At 44.2% G+C, this 27,234-nt stretch overlaps 1 protein-coding gene across 12 annotated transcripts in view; it reads left to right on the top strand.

The window, feature by feature from the left end:
• The first annotated feature begins 5,180 nt into the window (after nucleotides 1–5,180).
• Nucleotides 5,181–27,234, top strand: part of ZCCHC2 (zinc finger CCHC-type containing 2) — a 66,067-nt gene continuing 44,013 nt past the window's right edge. For 7 of the 12 annotated variants that reach the window (XR_012427087.1, XR_001486652.4, XM_074022350.1 and 4 more), the window contains exons 1-3: nucleotides 5,416–6,475; nucleotides 22,932–23,043; nucleotides 25,739–25,815. Coding sequence is in view for 8 of the 12 variants with exons in the window: in XM_074022350.1 (XP_073878451.1) it covers nucleotides 5,534–6,475; nucleotides 22,932–23,043; nucleotides 25,739–25,815 (1,131 nt within the window). In the remaining 4 variants the exon portion in view is untranslated. Of the gene's footprint in view, nucleotides 6,476–6,705; nucleotides 6,966–22,931; nucleotides 23,044–25,738; nucleotides 25,816–27,234 lie in introns of those variants that run through there. The other 5 variants (XR_012427088.1, XM_074022353.1, XM_074022352.1 and 2 more) reach the window with 2 other exon arrangements.

Here is a 27,234-nt window from a genome sequence, read left to right as displayed (position 1 = left end):
TAAACATTTTGGCAAGACTATTACAAGCAGTGTGCGCTTCCAGTGGCATCCAGGACATGGGGAAGAATATATTAGATTTTCCCATTATTGCTGACACTAATTATGACCACATGGTTGGGGTCGTATTCATCAGATTTATCCACGTAAAAGTACCTCTTCTCCTTTTTAAATGAGGTGGTACTTCGAGAATACATGTTTCATTTCTTAACTTCCCACTCAATGGTGAAAATGCCTTAATCAATAATTACATTTGGTGGTTGCAAAATGATACTTTCCTCATTCTCTCTTTCTGCATTTTTTTTAGCTGGCATTCTTCTATAAAGATTTTTTGTTTTGTTTTGGTTTTCTCTGCACCCTCCTCAACCTCTTTTTCTTTGCTAATCCTTATGGAGTTCGATTCTCTTTCTATTCAATGGTACCATCTTACCTATTTGATACTCAAATTTTGCCAGATGTGGCCAACGAGAGCCCTTCCAAATTGCCTGGCATGTCCTTTGTCATGTACAAATCATTCCAAACCAATTGCAAAAGTACAGGATTTCCTAATTGTTTTACTGATCAAGATTTGTCCTATCTATGGCTCCACCAAAGGTATCCTTCAAGTCACACAGGGTGTTTGGGAGAAGGCTAGATACCTGAACAAAATCAGGCTTCTCTTTTATGAAAGCTGAAGGGTAAGAGCCGGTGGGCTTAGGCTTGGTTGATAATCAACAGCTCAGCAGATTTGATGTGATCATGTATTTTAAGAAACATGAATCAGCAAATTCCAATCCAGAGAACACTGATGGAGCACTGGTTATTTTCCTACCTAGCAAGCCAGTCTTCGGGAACTTCCATCTCTCCATGGGTCTCTAGAAGTCAGTGTTGTTTTTTGAGGGTGGGACAGCCCTTGCCTTTTTGAACAGTTGAGCAGAAGATCTATTTGCAGAGGTCCCACAGAACCCCAGGGGCTTAGTTAAGGTTGTCTACCCTGGCAAGTACCTAACATCAGCCAGTTCATTTCTAAGAGATGAGGTTTCATTATGTTGTCCAGACTGAAGTACGGTGGTACTCCACAGGTGCAATCATAGAACACTGCAGCCTCGAACTCCTGGGTTCAGGTGATCCTCCTGCCGCAGCCTCCTGAATAGCTGGAACTACAGGCACACACCGCCATGCCCGGCTAGTTCTTTAATTTTTAACACAAGTAGCCTGAGGATTTTCCAAACCAAAACACGTTAGAATCATGTTTATTTCTGGACAGTCTCCAAAGACTGGTGGGTTTTATGGTTTTTCCAAAAATTTCAAATGTATGAGTGTGAAAACATGACAGCCCGGTCAGTCTAAATCCCTAAGAATCTTTCTGACAAATGCAACCACAACTCCAGGGAGACTGTGAATTCAATCCAAGGCTAGTCTTCCAGAAACTATGCCATATACCACAGTGCTGGGCATGGATTCCCAGGTTACCAGTAGAAATACTTGTCACAGTGACAACACCAAGAATTTCTATTTCAAATCTGTCAGGGTATTTTTGTAGACCTTACAAAAACTTGCATTTTTAATTTTAATATGCAATTAATTTTTTCCTTAAGTTGTATATCAGCAGATAACTTACTGGTGCTTTACATCAGCTTTGTAATTGTAATCTTTAAAGATAGTTTAATATTTAACACCTCTTTTAAAATAAATGCTGTATGTGATCTAACTCAACAAAAATTTATTTTTGAGGCACCTTATACCCATGGCAATTTAAATAATCCAACTACAAATTCAAGTACGATGATATCGGACATATGTTGGTGCCTCCCTGCATCCATATTTTTCTTTCCCCTCTCCAACAGCCCTGGGTTTCCTTGCAGGGGACCCATATGGTTCTGAAGAAGCTGATTCACTGCCTTGGCCCCAGTGACTGATCAAGAATGGGCATAGAACCTCAGCCATTTCAGCTGGAGTGAATCTCAGGGCTAGTCTGACAATGCTGAGACATGTTTTCTTTTCCCTGCTAGGTAGGAACAAAGTTTCAGGTGACCCAGGAGGTTCTGGCCTTTACTTTTGGTTACGGGAACATTGTTCACTCACTCATTCATTCATTTATTCAACCAATATGGATGAACATCCACTGTGTGCCAGATGAGAAAACATAACATGGAATAAAACATGGTCAGTGACTTTAAGATATTTATATTTTAATGCAGAAAACAGGGAGGTGTAATGGGAGAGGGGTCTCATGGGGAACAAATTCTTGATATGAATCAGACTGCCTGTTTCAGGATATCTGAAGTAGAAGTGGATGTATCCGAGCACCCTTTTTATAGTCAATATATTTTAGTATATCAGGCTGCCCTGAATCACCCAATTATCTGTGGTTTTGGTGAAATGTCTTGCAGCAACCCAGCTGCAAAAAGGAGGGTTGCAAAGCCTCCTCTGTCACTAGTGCCTTCATCCAAACCTTCACTTGGAATCAGCTTTCTGGTTACATATAAATACTTGGACAATAATACCAACTATATTACGGTATGGCGTGGTATATGAATAATACCACCTTTCATTATTAAAGAGGCAAATAAAACAATATACTGAATGTGCATTAAACATCATCTAGGTACATCAGTGTAATGTGGGAAGTTAAAAATATATATATCATCTGGGGACAAGAGACAATAATCCTTTGCGTCCTGGTTTTTTTACAGGATATATTTCTTTATAAAAGATTTGGATACAAACCACATACTCACCATTATCACAATAATGTTATCTGGCACATGATTTGATTACACAGGGAATATACAAAATATCAGAGAATCTAGAGTAGGTATTCTCAACAGGTAGGCTGGGTAAGGAATCCCTTTCTAGGGAGTCTTATTAGAATCATCAGGGTAGTTTTCCCAACTCATATGTCACAGTGGGACTTCCATCTGGGCCCCTCCCTCAAAAGCACTAGCGTTTTTTTCACTCTTACTGAATGTGTTCTCTCACATTATGAGAGGCATAGAAAAAACATTGAGGCCTCCTTGTGAGCTGCAGTGTGCAGAGAGGGAGATAAACAACAAATTGTCCAGCTGATGGATAACCAGAATCATTAAATCATGGTATATGTCACTTATGTGTACGAGCTTTGATCGCTATATTGTTTAATGTTGGCCAAAGCTATAAACACACAAATAATCATTATTGATTACAAATTTGAATTCTGGTGTAAAATTTATGCATCAACTCTTGTGGAGAGTTCATATCAAATGGCTTCTTATTGCCAAGGAAAATGCCCCTTTGACTGGGTCACATATAAAACTCAATTTGTCAGCCTGGGCAACACGGTGAGACTGTCTCTACAAAAGAAATACAAACAATTAGCCAGGTGTGGTGTTGCGTGCCTGTGGTCCCAGCTACTTGGGAGGCTGAGGCAGGAGGATCTGCTTGAGCCTGGGAGGCAGAGGTTGCAGTGAGCCACTGCGCTCCAGCCTGCGTGACACAGCAAGACTGTGTCAATCGATCAATAAAACAAAAATCAACTCGGAGGTAAACCATTTATTTGCTCACTAGACATCCATATCTAGACAGGTGGCTCACTATGAACCTGTGAATATCTAGCAAGATTAATATTACTAGTTGCCTAAGTATTTTACCCTAAGCTTTAGAAAAGTGGGAGCAGATATGAGTAGAAGATTCCAGGGTAGTTGAGGGTGACAGCAAAAGGGGGAATGACTGTGAATAAAAGTCCTCATAATAAAGTTTTCTTGGTTGTAAATTACATCTAAAGACTATAAAGAACTAGCAAATTACAGTTAAGAGTGACTTTTACATATTCTGCCAACCTCAAATGTCTTGAAAACAGTTCTCCCTCTCTCCCTTTCATCCCTGAAACTGATTCAGGCTTCAGTTCACCCTTTTACTGAACTGTGAATGAGCCTCTTAGGACATCAACTCGTGAGGTGGAGAGAGTTCAGCATACGCTCTCCCAACAGATGTTCTAGCACCACGGCAAAGAGTTACAATGCGATTCTTATCTTTCTGCATACTCTACTACATAGCTGTGGTAGGACTTCTAAATTTAAAGCCTTAAGATTTTTTTAACCCACCTTTTAATTAACCCTCAAAAGATCCAGCTGGGTTTTAAAAATTTGGACTATGTTGCTAAAAAAAAAAAAAAAAAAGAAAAAAGCAACAGTGCGAGGTATAAACATCTTGGAAGCCTACATCTGAAAAACGTAACAAAACTTTAAAGCCTGTCAAGTTGGTAGCTTATTAAATTCCTCCATTCACATGAAATTCACAGCAGCACAAGGATTCAAAATGGGTTAGGCACCAAAATGTGATTTAGCAAATCAACGATTCCCCAAAAGTTAGAGGTTGAGGGGCGGGGAAGGGAGAGGCTTTTCCTAAACTGTCCAGGAAATAATTTTCACAGAGCCTTATAGACCAGGAGCGTGCCCAGCAGCGCTCACCCTCGGCCGAGTCCTGCTGCGCACCTCCGGGCCGCGCGTCCCCACCTGCGCACGGTGCCTCCAGTCTGGGCGTGGGCGCGGCCCGGGATCGCGGCGCCCTGGTCTCAAACCAGCGCCGCCACCCGCGTCCGGACCCAGTCCCCTGTGCGCCACACAGTCACTCCCGCCGCTCCGGGCAAAGTTTCCCAAGGTGGGAGACAGCCCACTGCCGGCTTTCAGGAAGTGCACTGGGCGGTGAGGATTCGAACGAGCTCGTCCCGGGGCTGGCGTGCTCACTTCGGAGAAACTCCTGCTCCCGGGACACGTTCACTCCGGCCGCGCAGGCAGCCCGGGCACCGCAGGCGGAGGCGGGGCGGCAGCTGACAAGCAGAGGGGAGTCCAAAGCCGGGCCAGGGCCCTCGGGAAAGGTGAGAGCGGCCGCGTCCCTCCGCTCACGTGGGCCTCGCACGCTCCTCACCGCGCCCGGGCTCCCCTCGCGCCGCCCCACGACCCCAGCCCACGTCCTCCTCCCGCCGAGCACCAGCCTTTAGGATCGCGCGGAAGCCGCCGAGAGGGAGGCGGCCGGCCAGCAGTTGGGCGTGGCTTCTCGGAGAGAGGCAGCCCCCCAGGGGGCGGGGAGAGCGACGTCACCGTCGGTTCGCGGTGCTGATTGGCGGAGGTGCGGTGCGCGGAGCCCGCAAGCTTCTCCGCCCGGCCCGGCCGCTCCACCTCCTCACCCAGCCGCTCCGTCCTCACCGGCTCGCGAGGTAACCGCTCAGACACCGCCGCCCCGGCTCAGCGCGGACGGCGGAAAGAGGGAGGCGGAAGGACGACAGCTCGCTCGTTTGCTCCCATCCGCACCTGGGCTTCCAGAACCGGCGCGGAGCCCAGGGGGAGGAGCCGCCGCGGGCACGCCCCGCCCCCGGCCCGGGAAGACGACGCCAGCGACCCCGCCGGCCGGCCGCCGCCCCCCTCGCCGGCCGAGACCCACCCCCGGCCCCGGCCCTCCCCCGGCGGCATGGAGGGGCCCCGCTCCTGACGGCCGCGCCGCCGCCTCGGCCCGTGCCCCACCTCGCGGCCCCTCCCGCCCGCCCGCCCCCGCTCGCATGTCTGCGCCGCCCTAGCCGAGGATGCTGAGGATGAAGCTGCCGCTGAAGCCAACGCACCCCGCGGAGCCGCCGCCCGAGGCGGAGGAGCCCGAGGCGGACGCGCGGCCGGGCGCGAAGGCGCCTCCGCGCCGCCGCCGCGACTGCCGCCCCCCGCCGCCGCCGCCCGCGGGCCCGCCGCGGGGCCCTCTGCCGCCGCCGCCGCCGCCGCCGCCGCCCCGGGGGCTCGGGCCGCCTGTTGCTGGTGGAGCGGCGGCGGGGGCGGGTATGCCGGGCGGCGGCGGGGGGCCCTCAGCGGCGTTGCGTGAGCAGGAGCGGGTATATGAGTGGTTCGGGCTGGTGCTGGGCTCGGCGCAGCGCCTGGAGTTCATGTGCGGACTGCTGGACCTGTGCAACCCGCTGGAGCTGCGCTTCCTCGGCTCGTGCCTGGAAGACTTGGCGCGCAAGGACTACCACTACCTGCGCGACTCGGAGGCCAAGGCCAACGGCCTCTCGGACCCGGGGCCGCTGGCCGACTTCCGAGAGCCCGCGGTGCGCTCGCGCCTCATCGTCTACCTGGCGCTGCTGGGCTCGGAGAACCGGGAGGCCGCTGGCCGCTTGCACCGCCTGCTACCCCAGGTGGACTCGGTGCTCAAAAGCCTGCGCGCGGCCCGGGGCGAGGGCTCGCGGGGCGGCGCGGAGGACGAGCGCGGCGAGGACGGCGACGGCGAGCAGGACGCCGAGAAGGACGGCTCGGGCCCGGAAGGCGGCATTGCGGAGCCGCGGGCCGGCGGCGGGCTGGGCTCCAGGGCCCAGGAGGAACTGCTGCTGCTTTTCACCATGGCCTCGTTGCACCCGGCTTTCTCCTTTCACCAGCGGGTCACCCTGAGGGAACATTTGGAGAGGCTCCGCGCCGCACTCCGCGGGGGCCCCGAGGACGCGGAGGTGGAGGTGGAGCCGTGCAAGTTTGCCGGCCCCAGGGCCCAGGTAAGGCGTACGGAGCTTCCCTGGACTCGCGGTGCGACCGCTGCCCCGCCGGCCTCGCTCTCGGACGCCCCTTGCCCGAGCCCCAGCCCGGCGCAGGTGGCTCGGAATCCCCACCCGGCAGCTCCCAGCGCCAGAGGGCTGGGCTTCGTCTCGCTGGGCCGCTCCGTTCCACTCCCCCACCCCACCCCACACCCCGGCAAACACAGCCACCCGCCATCACAGAATGCTCTAGAAGTCTCTTCCGTGCCACGGTGTTGCCACGGAAGACGTGGAGCTCCCCGCCCGGGGCCCCAATCGGAGGAAGAGTGTCGGGACGGTTTTGGCTCTGAGTATCTCAGCGCTCGGTGCGGGAGCTGCGGGGCGCTGGAGGAACCTGTCCGAGAGCCAGCCGCAGTGAGCTCCGGGCAGCGCCGTCCTTCCCCGCCTGCCTGGCCGGGGCTCCGCCTCCCGTTTCGGGGCTCTGCCGGGCCCTCGGCGGGGTGTCCTGAAGGTGCGCTCCCGGCGAGCTGCCCTTGTCTTTGGCACAGAGGGACTTTTTTTTGCTCAGTGTGTGTCTGAGTTAAAAGGGGTCGTAGGGGTCCTTGTGGCTCCTGCTCTGAGGGCTTGTGTTCCCAGCAGACATCTGACGTAGAGACCTGCGAATGGATCTGAGATGAGTAGTAAGGCAGGTTGTCCGGGTGGAGAAACCTCTCCTGGCGCGGCCTGGGATGCTCTTTCCCTCCGGCAGAAGCGCTTTCTCACGGGCTCTTGATTCCTGCCTGCAGATTGGGGTTCCGGGATATTTGTTGGGCGTTTACGATAGGCGTTAATGCCCAAAAGAACTACTTAAACACCGAAATGTAGTAGACCAGAATCCAAATGAGCCACTTGTCGGAAACATTAAAGATGAAATTTTATTATAGCCATGAAAGCAATTTAATGATAATTAGGGTCCAGTGAAGTCTTTGAGGAGGACCTTTCCATGGGAAGCGGGGGGAGGAGTAGGTTTCAGTAAGTGGGAGACTGTAAAGTGAGATTGTGGGGTCACAGGCTTTTGAGAGGTGTTGATTTGGATGCCATGTTTTTCAGCTTAGGTGATCTCTAGGAGATAATGGAAAAGGGAATTTTCTCCTCTCCTTGCTTGAAGGTTAATTGAGTATATATATCTGCTGTCATTTAGTACCTAGAACTAAAATCGAGCATGGTATTTTACTAGTGGCTTTGTGGACTCAGTACCCGTGGAATCAATGGATTTGGGGCTGGAAGGAATTAGAGATAATCTAGCCTGAACTCCTCTTTTTTAAAACGAGACTTGTGTGAGGTAACTGACTCATGTTTTGGGACGTATTTTATCAAACTCAGATGTAATGCTAGTACCCAGCGTTATCTCGGTGAGTTTGAAATTTTGTCATCTTCCAGTGCCTGTTTACTACTAGCATGCAGTGCGTGTTCTGATGGTAAAAGCCTCTTCTATCCTTCAGCCTACTCGTTAATTTCCCAAAAGTCCTATATGCCGCACAGCCATTAAACTTAGAGACCAAAACATGAATTCAGGAACAATGCTCATTTCAAATGTTACTGTAATAACATACAATATTGTAAAGATGGCCTTAAATTGCAGGCCTAAAGAAAATGTCCCACAGTGGAACCTCTTCTATCATGCCGTTCATACTATTCCAACAAGGGTACCTGATTTCTGATGTAACTGCTGGAAGTCTTTTTTTCTTTCCCTTTTCTTTCTTTAAATTTTGCTTTTAATGAGCGTGCTGGAGGGCAAGTAGAGGAAGGGGAGGGATGCGTGCAGACCAGGGTAATGGGATTTTATGTTGACCGCAGTGCGTGACCTTTTTTCTGTAACCAGTGAGTGCTGGGAGGGATGGACAAAGTGAGGTTAGGCATTCTGCCATTAACCTCAGCACATCACTGCTTCTTAGGACGTGTCCTGTGCTGTGGTCATCAACTGAAGTTGGGGAATAAATCTTAGGGGCCGCGTACTACAGGTGACACTGGGCTATTTCTAGATGCTTGGTGGTGTGGTGAACTTCTCCAGCAGTTGTTTAGGGTTACCGTAACACATCATTCGCATCTCATTAAGTTGTTACGACCCCGCATTTTCTGCTGCTTAGAGTGACCTCCGAGTCCCAACTGTTGTGGCCTTGAGGACCATTTATCTGATGATGTTGCTCCCAGGCTGTCACTCCAGAGGCCGCTGATGCGCGGGTGGGCTGAGTTAAGCCCTCATTCGCGGCAATCCTGCCCAGCTGTTCTCGGCCTCCCGCCGCCGGGAGGGCGGGCGCACCTCTCCGTCGGCAGGGAGGAGCCCGAAGCTCGCGCGCCCCTCGCGTGGAGGCGCCGCGGCCCGCCGGGGGGGCCGGGAGGTCACGCGACGCCCGGGGCCAGCGCACGGCGGTGTGGGGCCGGGGCCGCGGGACTCCTCCCCGCCCCCGCCCCCGCCCTGCAAGATGGCGGCCGCGCGCCGCCCACGTGACCGGCGCACCGGCCCCGCCCCCGGCGCCCTCTTGGCCTCTTCCCGCGGAGGCCAAGTCTTGGGCTAGCGCCGGAGACTTCCAGCGGGACTCGAGAACCACGTGGATGCTGCGCTCGGCAGTGCTGGGCCGTGGCGATAACCCTGGTAAAGGGAAATTTGTGTGGCAGCGTTTTTTCCCCCCCGGAAGTAACCTTTTAGACACAAGTATGCTACTTTAATTGGGAGTCATTCTTTTTCTTAACTACTAAGTGAAGATCTTTGGTGTGCCAAACGACGTATTTTCAGCCTTACTATTGGTTAACATACAGTTAGTGTCCTTTTAATTCTCTTTTTTACTAAAGTAATAGTATACTGGCCCAGAATAGTGCCCCTGGCTCACAAGACTTACTTGTATCCAGTACTGAATCAGCTTGTCTATTAAAAAATTTAAAAACTAGTGACATTTACAGATAGAACATGTCTTTAATGCCAATTTTATATTACATGCTTTGAAGTTGAGGACCCAGCAACTGTTAGTGACATGGCACGGTTACAGTGTTAATAGTTGAGGTCAGGTCCACAGGTTGCCGGTAGAATATACTTTTTAGGTTACATTGGAAATACAGGAAAACTCAACAAGGATGTTTTTACTTTTAAGAGTAACATTTCCAGAGTTTTTCTTTGTTATTTGGATTACTTTATAGTAAATATTACATTGGATTACAACTTAAATGTCAGCATTGTTTTTAGGAGGCTTGTACATAAATCTCACGTTCTTAACACAACTGTGGTGGACTGCCAGTAACTTGTACAAAATTCAGCAAATAGTCCAGGGAGCAGTAGTGAAGTCACACTCATTAATAGTGTCTTAGGAACTCTCTGTGATTGCTACAATCCTGTGTTACGGAGTTACAGACCCATAGTTAGAGTATAGCTGAAAACGCTTGGTTTTTAAAATGGGTGTTTTCCTGTTATTAGGAAGCCAAACTATAAATTGTGTGTTAGCAACCAAAAAATGCATACGTATTTTAAAAGGTACTAGTTTTGTTGCTGTTTCATTGAAAAGACAGGAAGCAAGACAGGGAAGCAATGTTTGCATACTTAAAGACATTCTTTAACTGTTCAGGAAAATGGGTATTCTTATTTTGGAGGTTTAGTCCCCAACTAGCGATATAAAGGTATAAGAAGCATAAAACGTGTAGACGATCATAGTAGTGGTTATTGATTAATATAGTATGGCGATTCTCTGGAGATTGTGTCATCAAGATCTTCAGAGCTTAATTACTTGGCTAATAGTACTAATGTTTGAATGAAAGATAAAAATGTAAACTTTTGATACTAAGGCACAAAATCATCCTGTGTTTTCGTGTTATTTGAACTCACAAAACATATTTGAGTTCATCATTTGAATCCACAAAAATTAAGTAGCCATGGGTCCTTCACTTACTAAAAAGTAGTGCATTTAGTTAAGAAGAAAACCTTGCGGCGGGGCGCGGTGGCTGACTCCTGTAATTCCAGCACTTTGGGAGGCCGAGTCGGGCGGATCACAAGTTCAGGAGTTTGAGACCAGCCTGGACAATATGGTGAAACCCTGTCTCTACTAAGAAAAATACAAAAAATATTAGCCGGGCATGGTGGCACGTGCCTGTAGTCTCAGCTACTTGGGAGGCTGAGGCAGGAGAATCGCTTGAACCCGGGAGGCGGAGGTTGCAGTGAGCCGAGATGGCGCCATTGCCCTCCAGCCTGGGCGACAGAGTGAGACTTTGTCTCAAAAAAAGAAAGAAAGAAAGAAAGAAAACCTTGCAAAATTGTTACTTTTTCATTGCTTAGTTTAGTTAGCTAAATTGTACTTGATAGAGCGAGTGCTTTGATTAACTTTGCAATATAGGAAACATATTGGAAGAAGACTCTTTTTTTTTTTTTTTTTTTTTGAGACGAAGTCTCACTCAGTCGCCCAGGCTGGAGTACAGTGGCCGGATCTCAGCTCACTGCAAGCTCTGCCTCCCGGGTTTACGCCATTCTCCTGCCTCAGCATCCCGAGTAGCTGGGACTACAGGCGCCTGCCACCTCGCCCAGCTAGTTTTTTGTATTTTTTAGTAGAGACGGGGTTTCACCACGTTTGCCAGGATGGTCTCGATCTCCTGACCTCGTGATCCGCCCGTCTCGGCCTCCTCAAAGTGCTGGGATTACAGGCTTGAGCAACCGCGCCCGGCCTGGAAGAAAACTCTTAAAAGAATTTTAACGTAATCGATGCTACTTCAAGATAACTTGAATGTGGATGTGGCCGCCAGAATCCTAGTGAGAGAGTAACTGAAAATGAGAGGGAAAAAGTTCATTGTCAGAATTTCAGTTATTGTAGGAGGCACTAAAAGAGATGATTTTTTGGCCAGGCACAGTGGCTCACACCTGTAATTTAGCACTTTGGAAGGCCGAGGCAGGTGGATCGCCTGAGGTCAGGAGTTCGAGACCATCCTGACCAACAAGGTGAAACCCTATCTCTACTAAAAATATAAAAATTAGCTGGGCATGGTGGCATGCACCTGTAGTGCCAGCTACATGGGAGGCTGAGACAGGAGAACTGCTTGAACCTGGGAAGCGGAGGTTGTAGTGAGCCGAGATCACGCCACTGCACTCCAGCCTGGGTGACAGAGTGAGACTCAGGCTCAAAAAAAAAAAAAAAAAAAAAAAAAGATGCTCTTTTAAAATGACCAGTTCTAATGCTCATTGGTAATATTAATAAATACCTTTATTTAACTCACTGGCCCCTGCTGCTTGGTTATTTGATATTTTAAAGTGAATAGTGTTGTTGGGGCCGTGGGTGCTGCCTGAGGCTTCCCTCCCGCCACTCTGGGAGTGTTAGGATTCAGTGAAGACGTTCTTTCTTGTAGAGTAGTGTCTGGTTCATGGTCTTCTATAAATGTTAGCAGCTGCAGGTGAAAGCTCAGCCTTGTGTAGATGGTGGTGGTAGAGAAGTGGGCACAGCATCTCACATACTGAGAGGGGGGGCCAGAAACAGCTGTGTCTTTCATGGGAAATTTTAGGTTGGTTTGGCTACAGCAAAGAATAAAAGCAGTTCAGTTATAAAAGTCATTTGGAAGAGGCTTTTTAGAATATTATTAGAGTTAAATAGTGATTCTTTGAGTAGGAAATAATTATTAAAATCCTGAGTTCCTTTACCAGTTACATTTTTCTATGCAGTCATTTTCCAGGTAAGGAGAACCCAGAAAAAGTCTCATGTATATCATGGTGGGAGGCGGGAGCGGGTGCTGGATTTGGAGAGGAAGTACATTCTTTTTCTCAAGTTGACTAAAATATGTTTGTGTGATTTATTTATACATACCCATGGTGTCTACATCCGGGGATTCAACCAACTGTGGATCAAAAATATTAGGGAAAAAATTGCATGTGTACTGAACACATACAGACTTTTTTTCGTGTAATCCAAAACAATATCAGTATAATAGCTATTTACACAGCATTTATGTTGTATTAGATATAAGTCATCTGGAGCTATTTAGAGTTACAGGAGGATGTACATAGGTTATATGCAAATACTAGGCCATTTTATATCCAGACTGGAGCACTTTTGGATTTTAGTATTGGGAGGTTCTGGTACCAATTCCTCATGGGTATTGGGGGATAACTGTACATGTACTGTACATACGTGTTGCCTTAATTTTTTTTGTGTGGCGAGGGGATCAGGAAGAGTGTCGTAGAAGCTATTAGAAGACCTTGAAGAATGATAGCCATGTTTAGTAGAGCCCTAGGCTTGGAGGCTTATGTTTCAACTCTGCCACTAGCTCTGTAATAGTTGTCAGCCAGGCCACTTAAATCCCGAGTCTTCCCTATAAAATGGGGGATAATTTACAGTGTTATCTGTAAAATGGGGATCATAACTTTTGAGGTTGTGGTGATTGTATTAATTGGTAAAATAATTCACATACTGTCTTGAACATGCATCCTTTCTTGAGATTAGTGCTCACTGCATATTTTCCACTAACACAACCTGCAGTGTTTTCAGGAATAGGGTTTTTTTTTTTTTTTTTTTTTTTTACCTAATAAAAATCCTTATAGTGGAGTATTTTGTATATTTTGTTACCATCCCTGTGAATAGATTGATGTTAGTGAAGGACGGGCAGTTGAAAAGGTGGTATTTGAGACACATTTATTTGGAGCAGTTATTTTATTTTTGTTAGTACTTGTAAAGATGTAGTGTTCTACAGATAAACCCGAAGGAAGGAATTCCATGAATCATGGAACATTAAAATAGATATTTTCCTCGTATTGGATTTGGGGATGGGGATGGAGAAAATGCATGTTTTAGATTTAGATGATTATTCTCATGCAGCTGTAATCTACTTAAATCCTTATCCTGTTTTCATATTTAGCTAGAAAACTATTCTATAACTTAAAACTGTTTTGCAGTTTTGTTAAGTTACATGATTCTTTGTTCAGAGCACAGACTAGAATCCATGGAATAATTAAGAACTTTTTTTTTTTTACCTTTTTTATAAAAGCTGTTAAACTGGCTAATTTTTAACTTATTTAATATTTTTCTCTTGAGAAATGTTAAGCTAATTTTATTTTTTTTTTAAAGGGAAGCAAAAAGGCCTATACTACTCTTAAGGCAAACTGAACTTATTTTATTGACTGTTTCTCGTTATGGAGGACTGTGTGTAACAGTACTTCTTTTACTTACAAAGAATTCTTCGTCACAAAAGCCTCATTCATCCACTGACATTTTGGGGTTCCTTTCTCTGTAAACAGTCGATCTAGAAGGGAAGGGCATAATCGGGTGTTTATGTTACAGGTGTAGCCTGGCTGGGCCAGGGGCAGTTGGCTTCCTTCTGTTCTTCCTATGCTCTCGGGAACATTTGACCTTTAGTTCCTTTCTAAATGCGTTAGCTCATTAGAAGTGTTTTGTGCTCATTCAAGAAGTCATTTAGTTGAGGTCAGATTTATATTTTGAAAAGTTCATTTTGCAAATTACTTAGTCTTCCCAGATTCCAGATTGTCCAGTACAAAGTAGGGATATCATTCTTAATCTGTTTCATATAATTGTTGTGAGGGTGAATGTGTTAATGTAAATGAAAATGCTTGGTAAACAGGAGTGAGATATATGTATTATTCATAGAGTGATTAGCACAATTTGGTTGCAGTGGATGAGTAGAAAAATAGACATTAGGCGAGGTGTGGTGGCTCACGCCTGTAATCTCAACACTTTGGGAGGCCGAGGCAGAGGGATCGCTTGAGCCCAAGAGTTTGAAGCCAACCTTGTCAACTTAGACCCCCATCTCTACAAAAAGTAAAAAAAAAAAAAAAAAAAAAAAAAAAAAAATTAGCTGGGTGTGGTGTCATGTACCTGTAGTCCCAACTACTCAGGAGGCTCCAACTACTCAGGAGGCTGAGGTGGGAGGATCACTTGAGCCTGGGAGGTCAAGGCTGCAGTGAGCTGTGGTGGTTCCACTGCACTCTAGCCTGAGCAACAGAGTGAGACGCTGTCTCAAAAAGAAGGAGAGAAGGAAGTGGAAAAGAAAGACATTTGAAGAGATAGTAGGGTTGGGTTATAGAGGGCCTTGAAGGTCATGTTAAAAGAATAGGTTGTCAGTAGGTTGCAGTGGGAGCCAGTTGAAGGGGGGTGTGTGTGTGTGCGCGCGCACACATGTGTGCCTTTATGGTGTATATCTCATTGAATGTCAACTGTCACTCTAACGTGAATCTGTATGAAAAGAACACGATTGATTTTTTAAAAATCTTCCAGACTCACTCAGTTCTCTCAATGGTACCATTATGTTTCTAGTCATTCTGAATTGTTTGATGACCTTAATCGTCTTATCCTATCACATCCTGAATGGACACTTTCCTCATCCTTGCCTGACACCATTCTCTGTTGGGACTTTATGCCGAGACTTTTTTTTTTTTTTTTTTAACACTTTAAGTTCTAGGGTACATGTGCATGACGTGCAGGTTTGTTACACATGTATACATGTGCCATGTTGGTGTGTTGCACCCATTAACTTGTCATTTACATTAGGTGTATCTCCTAATGCTATCCCTCCCCTGTCTCCCCACCCCATGACAGGCCCCAGTGTGTGATGTTCCCTTTCCTGTGTCCAAGTGTTCTCATTGTTCAGTTCCCACCTATGAGTGAGAACATATGCTGAAACTTTTATAGTAGCATCCTGATTCCCCTGCTTTTTAGCCTTCCCACCTCAATATTTTGGATACTACTGCCAGATACACTTTTCTAAGGCAACACTTAATCATACTACGTTTTCTTTCAGTGACTGATGGACCCTGACCTCTAATAAGTCTTTAGACTCAAAGTCTCCTCTTCCCACTCTTTTTTCATATATCCTCCCTTTCATTCCAAGCTGGGCTCATGCCATTGTCTCTTGTATGGTGTTTTCTGGAATTGTCCCTATGGCAGTCTTAAAAGATTATTTGCTGCCACTGAATTTTAGATGCACACATATCATTGTAATTTTGGTACTTCTGTGATTCTTTGTCTTTTTAACATTTAAGATTGACCTCTCAGGCCAGGTGTGGTGGCTCATACTTGTCATCCCAGCACCGTGGGAGGCTGAGGCGGGTGGATCGCTTGAGCCCAGGAGTTCAAGACCAGCCTGGGCAACGTGGCAAAACCCAGTCTCTATAGAAAAATACAAAAATTAGCCAGGTGTGGTGGTGCATGTCTGTAGTCCAGCTACTCACGAAGCTGAGACAGGAGGATCACTTGAGCCCAGGAGGATTGCTTGAGCCCTGGAGGCAGAGGCTGCAGTGAGCTGAGATCATGCCACCGCACTCCAGCCTGGGTACTAGAGTGAGACCCTGTCTTAAAAATCAGTAAATCAATAAAATAAAGTTGACCTTTCACACTAGAATTTTAAGTTCCCCAAAGGCTCAGGCATTGTGTCTCATTTTTTTTTTTTGTCAGCGTTGTGTATGTCATAGTTGCTCAGTCATAATTTCCTGTGTTTGGACTTGGAAAATACATAGCTTTGCAAAATACTAGGCTGCGGTGGCTCATGCCTGTAATCCCAGCACTTTGGGAGGCCGAGGCGGGTAGATCACTTGAGGTCAGGAGTTTGAGACCAGCCTGGCAAATATAGTGAAACCCATCTCTACTAAAAATACAAAAATTAGCCGGGCATGTAGTGGGCACCTGTAATCCCAGTTACTCCTGAGGCTGAGGCAGCAGAATCGCTTGAATCCGGGAGGCAGACGTTGCAGTGAGCCGAGATTGCGCCACTGCACTCCAGCCAGGGTGACAGAGCGAGACGAAGAAAAATACCGATATGATACACTGCTTTAAGGTTAAGTATATCGAGGCTGGGCACAGTGGCTGAAGCCTATAAACCCCGCACTTTGGGAGGGCGAGGCGGGTGGATCACCTGAGGTCAGGAGTTCGAGACCAGCCTGACCAACGTGGTGAAACCCTGTCTCTGATTTTAAAAAATACAAAAATTAGCCGGGCATGGTGGCGCATGCCTATATTTCCAGTTACTCCAGAGGCTGAGGCAGGAGTATCGCTTGAACCCGGGAGGCAGAGGTTGCAGTGAGCCGAGATGGTGCCATTGCACTCCAGCCTGGGCAAAAAGAGCAAAACTCTGCCTCAAAAAAAAGATTAAGTACATCAGGTAGTGATTTTGTCTTATTTTGAATTGTACTTACCAGTATTTACTTTATAAAAAATATTTGCAGTTATACAGGATAGGCACAATTATTTTGGAAATAAGAGGAATTGTTTCTCTATATAAAAAGCATGGAACAAGTGTAGATTTGAATTGAATCTTCAATGGGTGGTTGCTGACTGGCTGTGCTTCTTTAATATGCCTTCCAAATCAGTCTATTTGCAGCCTGGGCAACATAGCAAGACCCCATCTCTAAAAAAAAAAAAAAAAAAAAAAGCCTGGTATGGTGGTACATGCCTATAGTCCCAGGTACTCAAGAGACTGAGGTGGGAAGATTGCTTGAGCAGAGAAGTCAAGGCTGAAGTGAGTCGTGATTGCATTACTGTACAATCCAGCCTGGGAGACAGAGGGAAATCCTGTCTTTAAAAAAAAAAAAATCAGATTATTTCTACTCCCTGTGTTAATTGAGCTTTTGTGTGTGGGGTGCATAAACTGGGGCAGATCTAGCAGTGACATTTTGGTAGGATGGAAGAGTCATGTATTAACCTATTTTCTTATTGCCTACATAGTTGATGGTAGGTAGCCTGCAGTGTTTGATCTCCAGTTTATGATCTACTTGAGGGGTGGTGTGAGTCAGATGTACAATTGGGGTAGTGCCTTGCTTATGATTGGAAAGAGAATAACTAAACTTTGGTCACTGAAGTGGACACTCTGGAACATAAATGTTGGGGAATTTTTATGTTTCTTGTTAGAAGTGTCTCAATTGGGAAGTTTCCCGTAGTACCGTTGATTTTTGTCTTGGGTATCAAATGATTGAAATTCACTGGTGGTCCTAAATGGGAGATAGCGTGGTCACGTGTGAACCAAATGCTGTAATGTTTGAGAGTATTTGCTTGAGAAAGAGGTCATCCCTCATACAAAGAGGTTGTGGCATTGAGTGTTGAGTAGTTTTATTAGTTTGGGGAAATTGCCCTTTCCGTAATAACTAGTGGCATGAAACACAAGTTCTAATGCAGTGTTTGGCAACACTATAGTAAATCACTTACGGCCGTAGATTCTTCTTATGCTCCATAAGCTTACGTTTCTACACGGTTCTAAGAATGTTTTTGCACTGGGGGTGAAGCAGTGGCTCTGCTGCAGGTACTAGAAGGCATGGAAGTTACTTCCAGCTTCAGAGCCCAGGCTCACATCCTTCCTGAGGACCCCTTGGCCTCCCTCCCTCATCTCTCATGGGGCAAGGCTGTGACAGCGAAGGCAGAGTCAGATGTGGGCTGGGGAGGAGATGTGCACTTCTCTAGATTCTTGTGCACTCATGCATGCATTCTTTTCACCTCACCCCAAAACACCCTGGTGTGGGGATTTAAAGATGTGGCGGCTGCTGGCCCAGGGATAATAGCAATTTCTGGATCATCTTCCTAGTTCTAGGGTTAAAAGATGTTTTCCTTCTGTAGTGAGAGCATGTTGGCAAAGGAAGTACAGATGCTGGTGCTGAAGGAGGAGACCTATGAATCTGGCTATTTAAAGAACAGAATTACCCCCAAACTTAGTGACTGAAAACAATGACCATCTTATTACGGTCTCTCACAGTTTTGTGGGTGAGGGATTTAGACAGATAACTATAGTGAAGAGTTTGTCTCTGTTCTAGGGTGTCTGGAATGCAGCTGGGGCCCAGATGGCATCTCTAGACCCCTCTCCTCTCTCCATGTTGTCCATCAAGTGCAACTGCCAGAAGTGCATGTCTCGTGGTGACTCAGTACTCCAAGCCCAAGTGTCCAGGAGGCCCAGGCTGAGGCTTCCCAAGACCTACCTTTAGAAGAGCGTCACCACCAGCACATTCTAAAGCCAGCCTAGATCCACTGAGTGCGGAGTTTGTTCCACTTTTCAGCAGGAGGAGTATTCAATAATTTTTAACTACCTTTAATCTGCCATGGAAGCTTAATAGAATGTTATTAGATACTACTGTTAATTTTCTAAGTCTCATTTGTCAATTGGGAAAACTTCAGAAGAAGTTAGTGAATTTGGTTTTAAAAAATAAACTCTTACTGCTCTGTTATTATATTCGGAATATCTTGGATTTTTAAATTTATAGTCTATGTCAAGGGACTAGAAGAACCATGTAGAATACTGTTAGGTGAACTAAAACTCCATCTGTGGTTTGACCTTGGTTAACAGCAACAAAAGGCAAATATGACCTTTGTTCTAATGGTATGTTTTCAGAGAAGAGTTTTTAGGATGTCCAGCTACTTGGCTGTTTCACAAGGTCCCCACAGTTAAGAAATCTGAAGTATGTAATTGTGATGGGTCTACGTGGGATCTGTGGCAAAACCATCTAGACCGCCTGAACTACATGCCATGTAGGTTTGTGCTATCAGTAGCTCTTCAGGCAAGCAATAGGACAGAAGCAGCTTTGCCTCAGGCAAGTGAAGAAAGGAGAATGCACTGGTACTGAAGTTCTTTGTATGCTTGTGTGTATTTTCGCAGGCTTAGAATCTTTAAACCCTGCTTTCTTGATTCAAGCAGAGAAAAAGTCTCCACTTTTCTCTTGGCCCTGACGCTTTCTTCCAACTAGTCTTCGTAAAATGCTGATTCTGGCATTTCATCTGTTCTGCATTTTCATGGGAATCTGAACTTAACAGATAAAGTGGGTTCTATTCCTCTTTATACGATTCCATTAAAGCAGGAGTTCTCAGATTTTATGCTGCCCTTCCCCCTAAGGAAAGTAAAGAGGGAGTGCAGGGCAGACAGCGTCGCCGAGCAGCCACCCACCACTGGGGCTGCCGAACAGCCTAATTCTCATCTCCAGCTCTTGCAGCGTTACATGAGTGAGTTTAGTAATAGCTTCTAAACTTAGTCTATGTGATTTTATAGCATTGATACGTGCTGAGACTTGGAGGAGAAAAGAAACATTAATTAGTAGATATTTCGTGGGATGATGAACTTAGGACTTTGGATAGAAACTCAAACTTCATTTTTCTCCCTAGGTTATTAAACAGGAGGCTACTTCTTGGTTGTTACATTGGGTTCATAAAGTTAACTTCAGACTTCAAAAATGAGATTTTGATTGTGAAGCAAACTACTTTCATACAGTTGCTTCAATTTAATGTTTGTGGAGGCAGTGTGATCACTTCTGTTTTTAGTTTTTATTGTGATGTAAAATACATAGCATAAAATTCTCATTTTATCTCCTTTTGAGTGTACAGTTCAGCAGCATTAAGTACATTCCCATTGTCGTGAGTCATCACCGTCTCCAAACATTCTATCATCCCAAACAGAAATTCTGTACTCATTCAAAAAATAACACCCTATTCCCTCCACTACCTGGTAACTACTATTCTACTTGGTTTGCTTTAGAGACAGGGTCTTGCCCTATTGCCCAGGCTGAAGTGCAGTGTCGCGATCATGGGTCACTGTAGCCTTGAACTCCTGGGCCCAAGCAGTCCTCCCATCTCAGCCTCCCAAGTAACTGAGAGTACAGAAGACTACAGGCACATACCACCACTTCTGGCTAATTAAAAAATATATATATTTTGTAAAGATAGGATCTTGCAATGTTGCCCAGTCTGGTCTTCAACTACTTGCCTTATGTGATCCTCCCACCTTAGCCTCCCAAAGTGCTGGGATTACAGGTGTGAGCTACCACACCTAGCCACTATTCTACTTTCTTTAAACTATTCTAGGTATCTCATATAAGTAGACTCATGCTGTATTTGTTCTTTTGGGTCTGACTTATTTCACCTAGCATACTCTCTTCAGGATTCATCCAAATTCTGTTATGTATCAAAACTGCATTCCTTTTTAAGGCTGAATCATAGGTAATTGTATGTGTACACCATATTTTGTTTATCTGTTCATCCATTGATGGATTTGGAGTTATTTCCACCTTGTGGCTGTTGTGAATAACTGCTGTGAACACTGGTGTACAGATTATGTTTGTATTTCTGCTTTTGGTTCCTTTGGGTATATCTTAGAAGTGGAATTGCTGGATCATAAAATAATTCTGTGTTTAATATTTTGAGGAACTGACTGACTGTCTTCAGCAGTAGTTATATTATTTTCGTTTCCACCATCAATGTGTAAGGGTTCCATTTTTTTCACATTCTTGCCAACACTGTCTTTTTAAATAACAGTCATCCTAATGGGTATAAAGTGGTATCTTATTGTGCATCTCACTAATGAAAACATTTTTTTGCATATTTTGCATTAGCTTACATTTGAAAGTATTGCTTTAAGTTTGTGAACTACATATGAACAATGTAGAGAAATATTTCGCTTTAAGAAATGGTTGACCAGCCAGGTACAATGACTCACACCAGTAATCCCAGCACTTTGGGATGCTGAGTTGAGAGGATCACTTGAAGCCAGGAATTTGAGGCTGCAGTGAGCTATGATCATGCCACTGTACTTCAGCCTGAGCAATGGAGAGAGACCGTGTCTCAAAAAAAAAAAAAAGGTTAACCTATTCACCCAAGCTTCTTCCAGTTAACACAACTGTTTGAGAAGATTATATAGCACTTTATTTTCTTTGTTTTTTAAAGTATTTACAGCAATATTAAAATTTTTGAGAAGCAGAATCTCTCATAGGTAAATGTGGTTTTACACTTTGTAATAAAATATATGGGGTGGGTTAGGATATGTGTGGTTTTGTTATTAAAAGAATTCATATCTGCATTTTTAAAAATGAGTCACAGTGAAAATTGGTAAAGGCCATGAGGCTAAGTGTTTCAGAAGTTGGATGTTGACTTAAGAGGTCTATACTCTCCTTATTAAATGGTTCTAGGTAAACAGTCTTTGTTTCCTTGGGTTTCTAAATAGAGACAAGAAGGCAGAAGTTTAGCTCCCAAAAGTATATAATGTGCTCTATTCTCATAAATACAGCAATTCATACTTACTGTTGGGTCAGGATGCATAATTACACAGCAGAACAAAATATTTTTAAATTGAGATTTATGGGGAGCCTAGGGTCTTCTATTTGCCTAATTTTTTTACAGAAAAACATATTAATGTATATTTACTACAGATTTGTAAAATCATAATTGACTCTTAAAACTGAGGTGATTTTGATATGAGTAGTGTTTTGAGATTCTGCACATACATAACGGGAGGGAATAAGGTGCCAGTGGTAATAAAAAACTGTCATAAGGCTATTTATTTATTTTTACTTAATCAATATGATGTTGTAACAGTTTGTACCTGACAGTCCTTGATTTCTGGCGAGCTGTGTGTAAGTTTGACATCCGCTTTATTACTCCAAGCAGCAGATCTAAGAGTCAAGGTTACTCCAGTTCACTAGTGACTGGCTGAGCAAACTCAGTTAGGTTTAGAGCACCCAGTTGCTGTTAGATGACTGAACCTTAATGGTAAACTCCCTGTCCATACATATTCTTGTTTAGAAATCCTTGGCATATATTGATGATACCTTTCTTAAGACTTTTTCCTAACAAAGCATCATTTTAGACTGTTATTAAACCCAAACAATGAATAAAAATGGTGTGGTGAGCCGGGCGCAGTGGCTCAAGCCTGTAATCCCAGCACTTTGGGAGGCCAAGACGGGCGGATCACGAGGTCAGAAGATCGAGACCATCCTGGCTAACCCGGTGAAACCCCATCTCTACTAAAAAATACAAAAAACAACTGGGCGAGGTGGTGGGCGCCTGTAGTCCCAGCTACTCGGGAGGCTGAGGCAGGAGAATGGCGTGAACCTGGGAGGCGGAGCTTGCAGTGAGCTGAGATCCGGCCACTGCACTCCATCCTGGGCAACAGAGCAAGATTCCGTCTCAAAAAAAAAAAAAAAAAAATGCCCCCAGGTCATGACCAAATCATCATCTTCCAATTTTTACATGAATGTGGTGTACATACAACACCAAACTTAAAAAACGTACCTCCCTTCAGAAGATAAACAGCACTTCCTATCAACCTCATAAATGCACAGAAAAATAAAACCTCATAGGCCTTAACAAAAAGAAATAAGAGAATGTCCCTCAGAGCGAGACTCTGTCTCAAAAAAAAAAAAAAATGGTGTGATTCTTGTAAAAAGTACACATGCCATTCCCTATGGGGGATTAGTGTAAAGGACACCATTTGTTGTTATGTGTTCCTTTGATTCTGGTTCAGAACTGACATCATTGGCAACTCTGTGTAGTGTTAAGCAATTTTCTGTGTCCCAAGAAAGCTAGGACAGTCAATACTTTATAATAGAGTGTTCGTCTTCTGCTTGCGGCTCCGACACTGTGCCTTTGTGCCCGTAGTGTGCAGTCGCCTATTGGATCTCTAAAAATTGCCACTGAAATGGTTGTTAGTAAAACGGGAAGACCTAAATCTGTGATTATTACTCTTAGTCCATGGTGTAAGTTAACATATCTCCCTCTTTCTCATCTAGAACAACTCTGCTCATGGTGATTACATGCAAAATAACGAGAGCAGTTTAATAGAGCAAGCCCCAATACCTCAGGACGGACTTACCGTGGCACCTCACAGAGCTCAGCGAGAAGGTATGCTCTATTTTTTGTAAACTTAAAGCATTAATACATCAAAAAATTACAGGGTGCTCTTTACGCTGATTAACTCTAAACTTTTTACTCTCCTTTTTGAGGTGGAGAAGTCCTACTGGTCCTAGGCTTCGCTCAAGAGCCAGTCCTCCTAGTTCTGCCATCTGCACGCTGGGTGTCTCCTGTGCCACAGCCCTGCTTGTCCTAGCATGCACGCAGTCATTCTGCTCTGTAGTCCGTTGTCTTGGCTGGATCTTAAACCTGGTTGCATGCTTCTGGGGGGCAGAGACCCCCCGAGTATTTAGTATAGTGCTTTATTTGTATAATTGAGCTCAGTGTCTACTGAAAAAGTGAATTTTATACAAGTTTTCTATAAGAGTGAACAAGTTACTTATAAATCCATTCTTCCTGCAATAATGCAGTTTTTAAGAGGGCTGGAATGAATGGATGGAAGAACATTGCCATCTGAACAGGAATGAATTCAAATATTCTTTTGTCTTTGCATTTGGGGAGCCATTAACCTGTTCTGGGAAAGAAACTGAAATGGAAAATGCAGACTGCCATCTGGGCTTTAAAAGAGCCAAGGATATATGATAAGCTTCACACTCAGTTATAACAATTTTGAATTTATGTCATTATGTCTCCTTTTTTTCCCGGTAATAATCCATTTTGTGTAATACATTTTTCCTCACAGGAAAAATAGGTCTGAATGTTTAATGTTGAACATAAGTGTTTACATAATGACCACTTCTATTCAAGACTATCACGGTACTCCTATCTTTCCAGCTAAACTACTTTAATCAGACTACTTCAGCTAAGCTCATTGAACATACAAATAACCTAAAGTGGAGTTGGTTTTACAATGAAGGTCCTTTTTTTTTAATAAAAATATTTTAGAAGAACATAGCGATTATATCAAAATGCCGACAATTAACTGTAAAGGTGGCACCGTAGATGATTTTTCTTGTATTCCTGCTTTTAAAAAGTGTAATACATGATTTTTAGTTTTAATATATGAGGGCTGGGGGTACTTTCACTGTGGCCATTCCTCACCACATACTCTTGTCTTCTCTTACCTTGATTCTGGTACGCAACAGCAGACAGAACTTGAAATCATCGCTGAAGCTGTGTTCCCATATCCTGTAGTGTCCTAGTGGCTTTTTCTGCCAAGTGAAATTGGGTTCTGACCAGATAAAACCCAAGATCCCCTACCCTTGAGCCCAATGATTTGAAGAAGTAGAGCAGCTGCTTTATTTCTGAATATAAGTTCAGAAGATTTTTATTTAATGGTGTCATCCTTTAACTTAATATAATAGCTTTTGGAAACAGCATACCCTCCCATCACCACTTTGGCTCTTATACTATTGTACAGTGTTCTAAGGAGTTACAGGCTCTTGCCTGGCTTTTTGAGATTTTCCGTTGTTTTTGTCCTCAACATTTCTGGCCCACAAAGGGGAAATTGGCCCACAGGCAGGCCACCAAATACTATATATTTGGGAAGCTGACACAAAATACTGGCAATGTTATATCTTTTGTTTATTATAAATGTCTTTTCCCCTGTGTATTTCTGTATCTTACGCTTCATGCCTTCTCATTGCCCACCTTCCATGGTCTTTTAACAGCCTTACTCCTCCTCTGTGCTTTTGTCACTTTGTGTATTCCACTTTGTCTATTTTAACTTCTTCCTCTAAGGCAAAATGAATGAATGCCCCCCTTTTCCTCCATCTGCTGCTCTCCTGAATCCAACAGTGTACCCCCCGATTCTGTTGAGTTACTTTTCTAACCTCTTCTTTGCAATCTTTAGCATATTCATTATCAGCCTGATATTATCTCCCTCATTATCCTGAAAGTTTGGTTTCTTCTGTTTATACCCTGAACAGCAGTGTCTTCAAGTCCTTAGAGTAGAGTACACTTAGTAGATTGGCTCTTTTGAAATTGATTTGTTTCCTAAGGTGGTATTTTTATTAAAGGGGTTGTAAAATGGATAGCTGGGGGATTTATACGTTTGCTTACTTCATAAATAAACTGATTATCTAGTTCAATTCAGAGTGTTTTAAAGTTTAATATAATTTATGCTTACTGTTTCATCTCTGTAATGTGAAAAAATTTTGCCACAATGAACCTTTATTATAATGTTCAGTTCATATTTACCATTATATGATATTGAAGGTTACATTTGAGAAAAATAATTTTTAAATTCCCAATTAGAAATTTTTATCAGCTTGGTATATTACTTTTGAGTAGTTTTTTTAAAAATTAAATATAAAACTAGATATTTTCTAATTTATACCTACTATGTATTAAGAATTGAAAGAACCACATTTAGTTGATATTAAAATGCCGTATTTGTGGTCATCTGTGTAACAATTTGGAAGATTATCATTTGGAAAAATATCTTAATTACAGGTACCTTTTATTGTTATCCTTAATATCTTTGGTGTTAGCTGAGTGTTTGAAATTAAACACTCAGCATGTTGTATAGGTATAGAAAAAAATTTTTTTCATGGGTGGATGGCACATCGCTGTGCTTCCAGTTTTTTTGTCTTTTTTTTTTAAGTTCATGATTTAAGACCAGTCATAAACATGAAAGTGAGTAGCTTAATTGTTAAGCACTTGTCAACTTTTAGGGTTACTTTAGGTAAGTGACATGTGTCTGTAGTCTTTGTAGCACAAGTCAGCGCGTGTGTTTTTCTTTCAGCTGTACACATTGAGAAGATAGTGTTGAAAGGAGTCCAGAGAAAAAGAGCTGACAAATACTGGGAGTACACTTTCAAAGTAAGCCATTTCCCCACAAAAGATGCCCCACATGCTGTGCTCCGTGATCTTTGGGAGAACTTGGGATGGGTTTGCTAATTTAAGGGAAAAGGTATATGTGTTTGTTTTTAATTAAGAGAATGTACTATTTTTTGTCATATACTACTGAATGGTTTGCCACGTTTTTTTGAAGTTACATCACATTAAAATAACCCTGGCTATTTTATTAAAAAGAAGTAAGAACCTTAGATATAAGGACACAATTAAGATGTAGGATATATCTTTAAAAATGCCATTGTTTTTTAAGTCAAGATCACAGGCATTGTTTTCCCTGGCATTTTTCTCCTCTTCTTTGTTCTCTGTGACGCTTTTATTCCCACTTCATTGCCCTGTCTTCTTACTCATGATTGGTTTTGTTGCCTGTCCTTTCCACAGCTGGGATTAGCTCTAGAGCCCAGCTCTGATTCTGTGCTCCCAGGTGAAGACTTTCCATGTCTTTCTGCCCGTCAGCTGTATTGGGAATTCCTTGTTCACATCTTCCTTACTTCTCCCTGCTTGAGCTACAGCCCTTTCTCCTCAGGTTGGACGGCACACATCCTGAAGCCAGGTGGAACCATGCCACATTTTTGTGCATCCTCACTTCAGTTCTTCTCCAAAGGCATTGCTTGCCAAATTTTGGCTGTCCCTCTCTCATGGAGTTTTCTCCTTCATCCGTGGTACTCTGCCCTTGTATCTTTCACAGATCTTTCCAGTAGATATTCTCATGGAGAGCAGGAATCTTCGTCCTCTGCCAACCCACCATGTCTGACTTGCTCATTGAATGAATTTCAGAACTCCAGCTTTGCTTTGAGGGAGAAAGATCCTCAGTTTGCAAGATTTCAGCCTTAATCTCCTGGTGTCTTACTGTGGCATGCATCTTGCTCTTTGCTCTCCACGCTCAGGTTGGCCGCTTTTGCTGCTGGAGCTCACAGCTTGCCTTCCTGAAGGCTTCACTGTCCTCTTGCCTGAAATGCTCTTCCCCCATTCCCTCAGACCGAGGACAGGCCACCTTCTGGCTCTAAAGCTCCCTCCTCAGAGATCCTTCTTGACACCCCAGCTCATGTGCATCTCCCCGTTCTTGTACCATGCCCTGTGCGTTTTCTTCAAAGCACTGATGGAAATTCTTATATATTCACTTGGCTTTGATCTGTCTCCTGCACTAGCCTGTGAACTCAGTCAGTGGAGACTTAACTGTGTTGTCCATTTCTGCATCCCCTGACACAAGAGTCAGAACAATGCCCAACACAAGTAGCTGCTCTGCAAACATTTGAATACTTAAAAATCACTTAAGAAATGTGCCAGTTAATAAAGATATTAATTTTAGACTCGTAGATAGAAATTTTTGTCTATTTTAAAGTATCTGATTACTTACAAGTTGGTAAGGTCTAGACAGTAGCATAG

This window comes from Macaca fascicularis, chromosome 18, assembly GCF_037993035.2.
Source record: "Macaca fascicularis isolate 582-1 chromosome 18, T2T-MFA8v1.1".
Taxonomy (NCBI): domain Eukaryota; kingdom Metazoa; phylum Chordata; class Mammalia; order Primates; family Cercopithecidae; genus Macaca; species Macaca fascicularis.
Note: the sequence above shows the minus strand (reverse complement) of the source record. Positions and strands in the feature narration are given on the sequence as shown.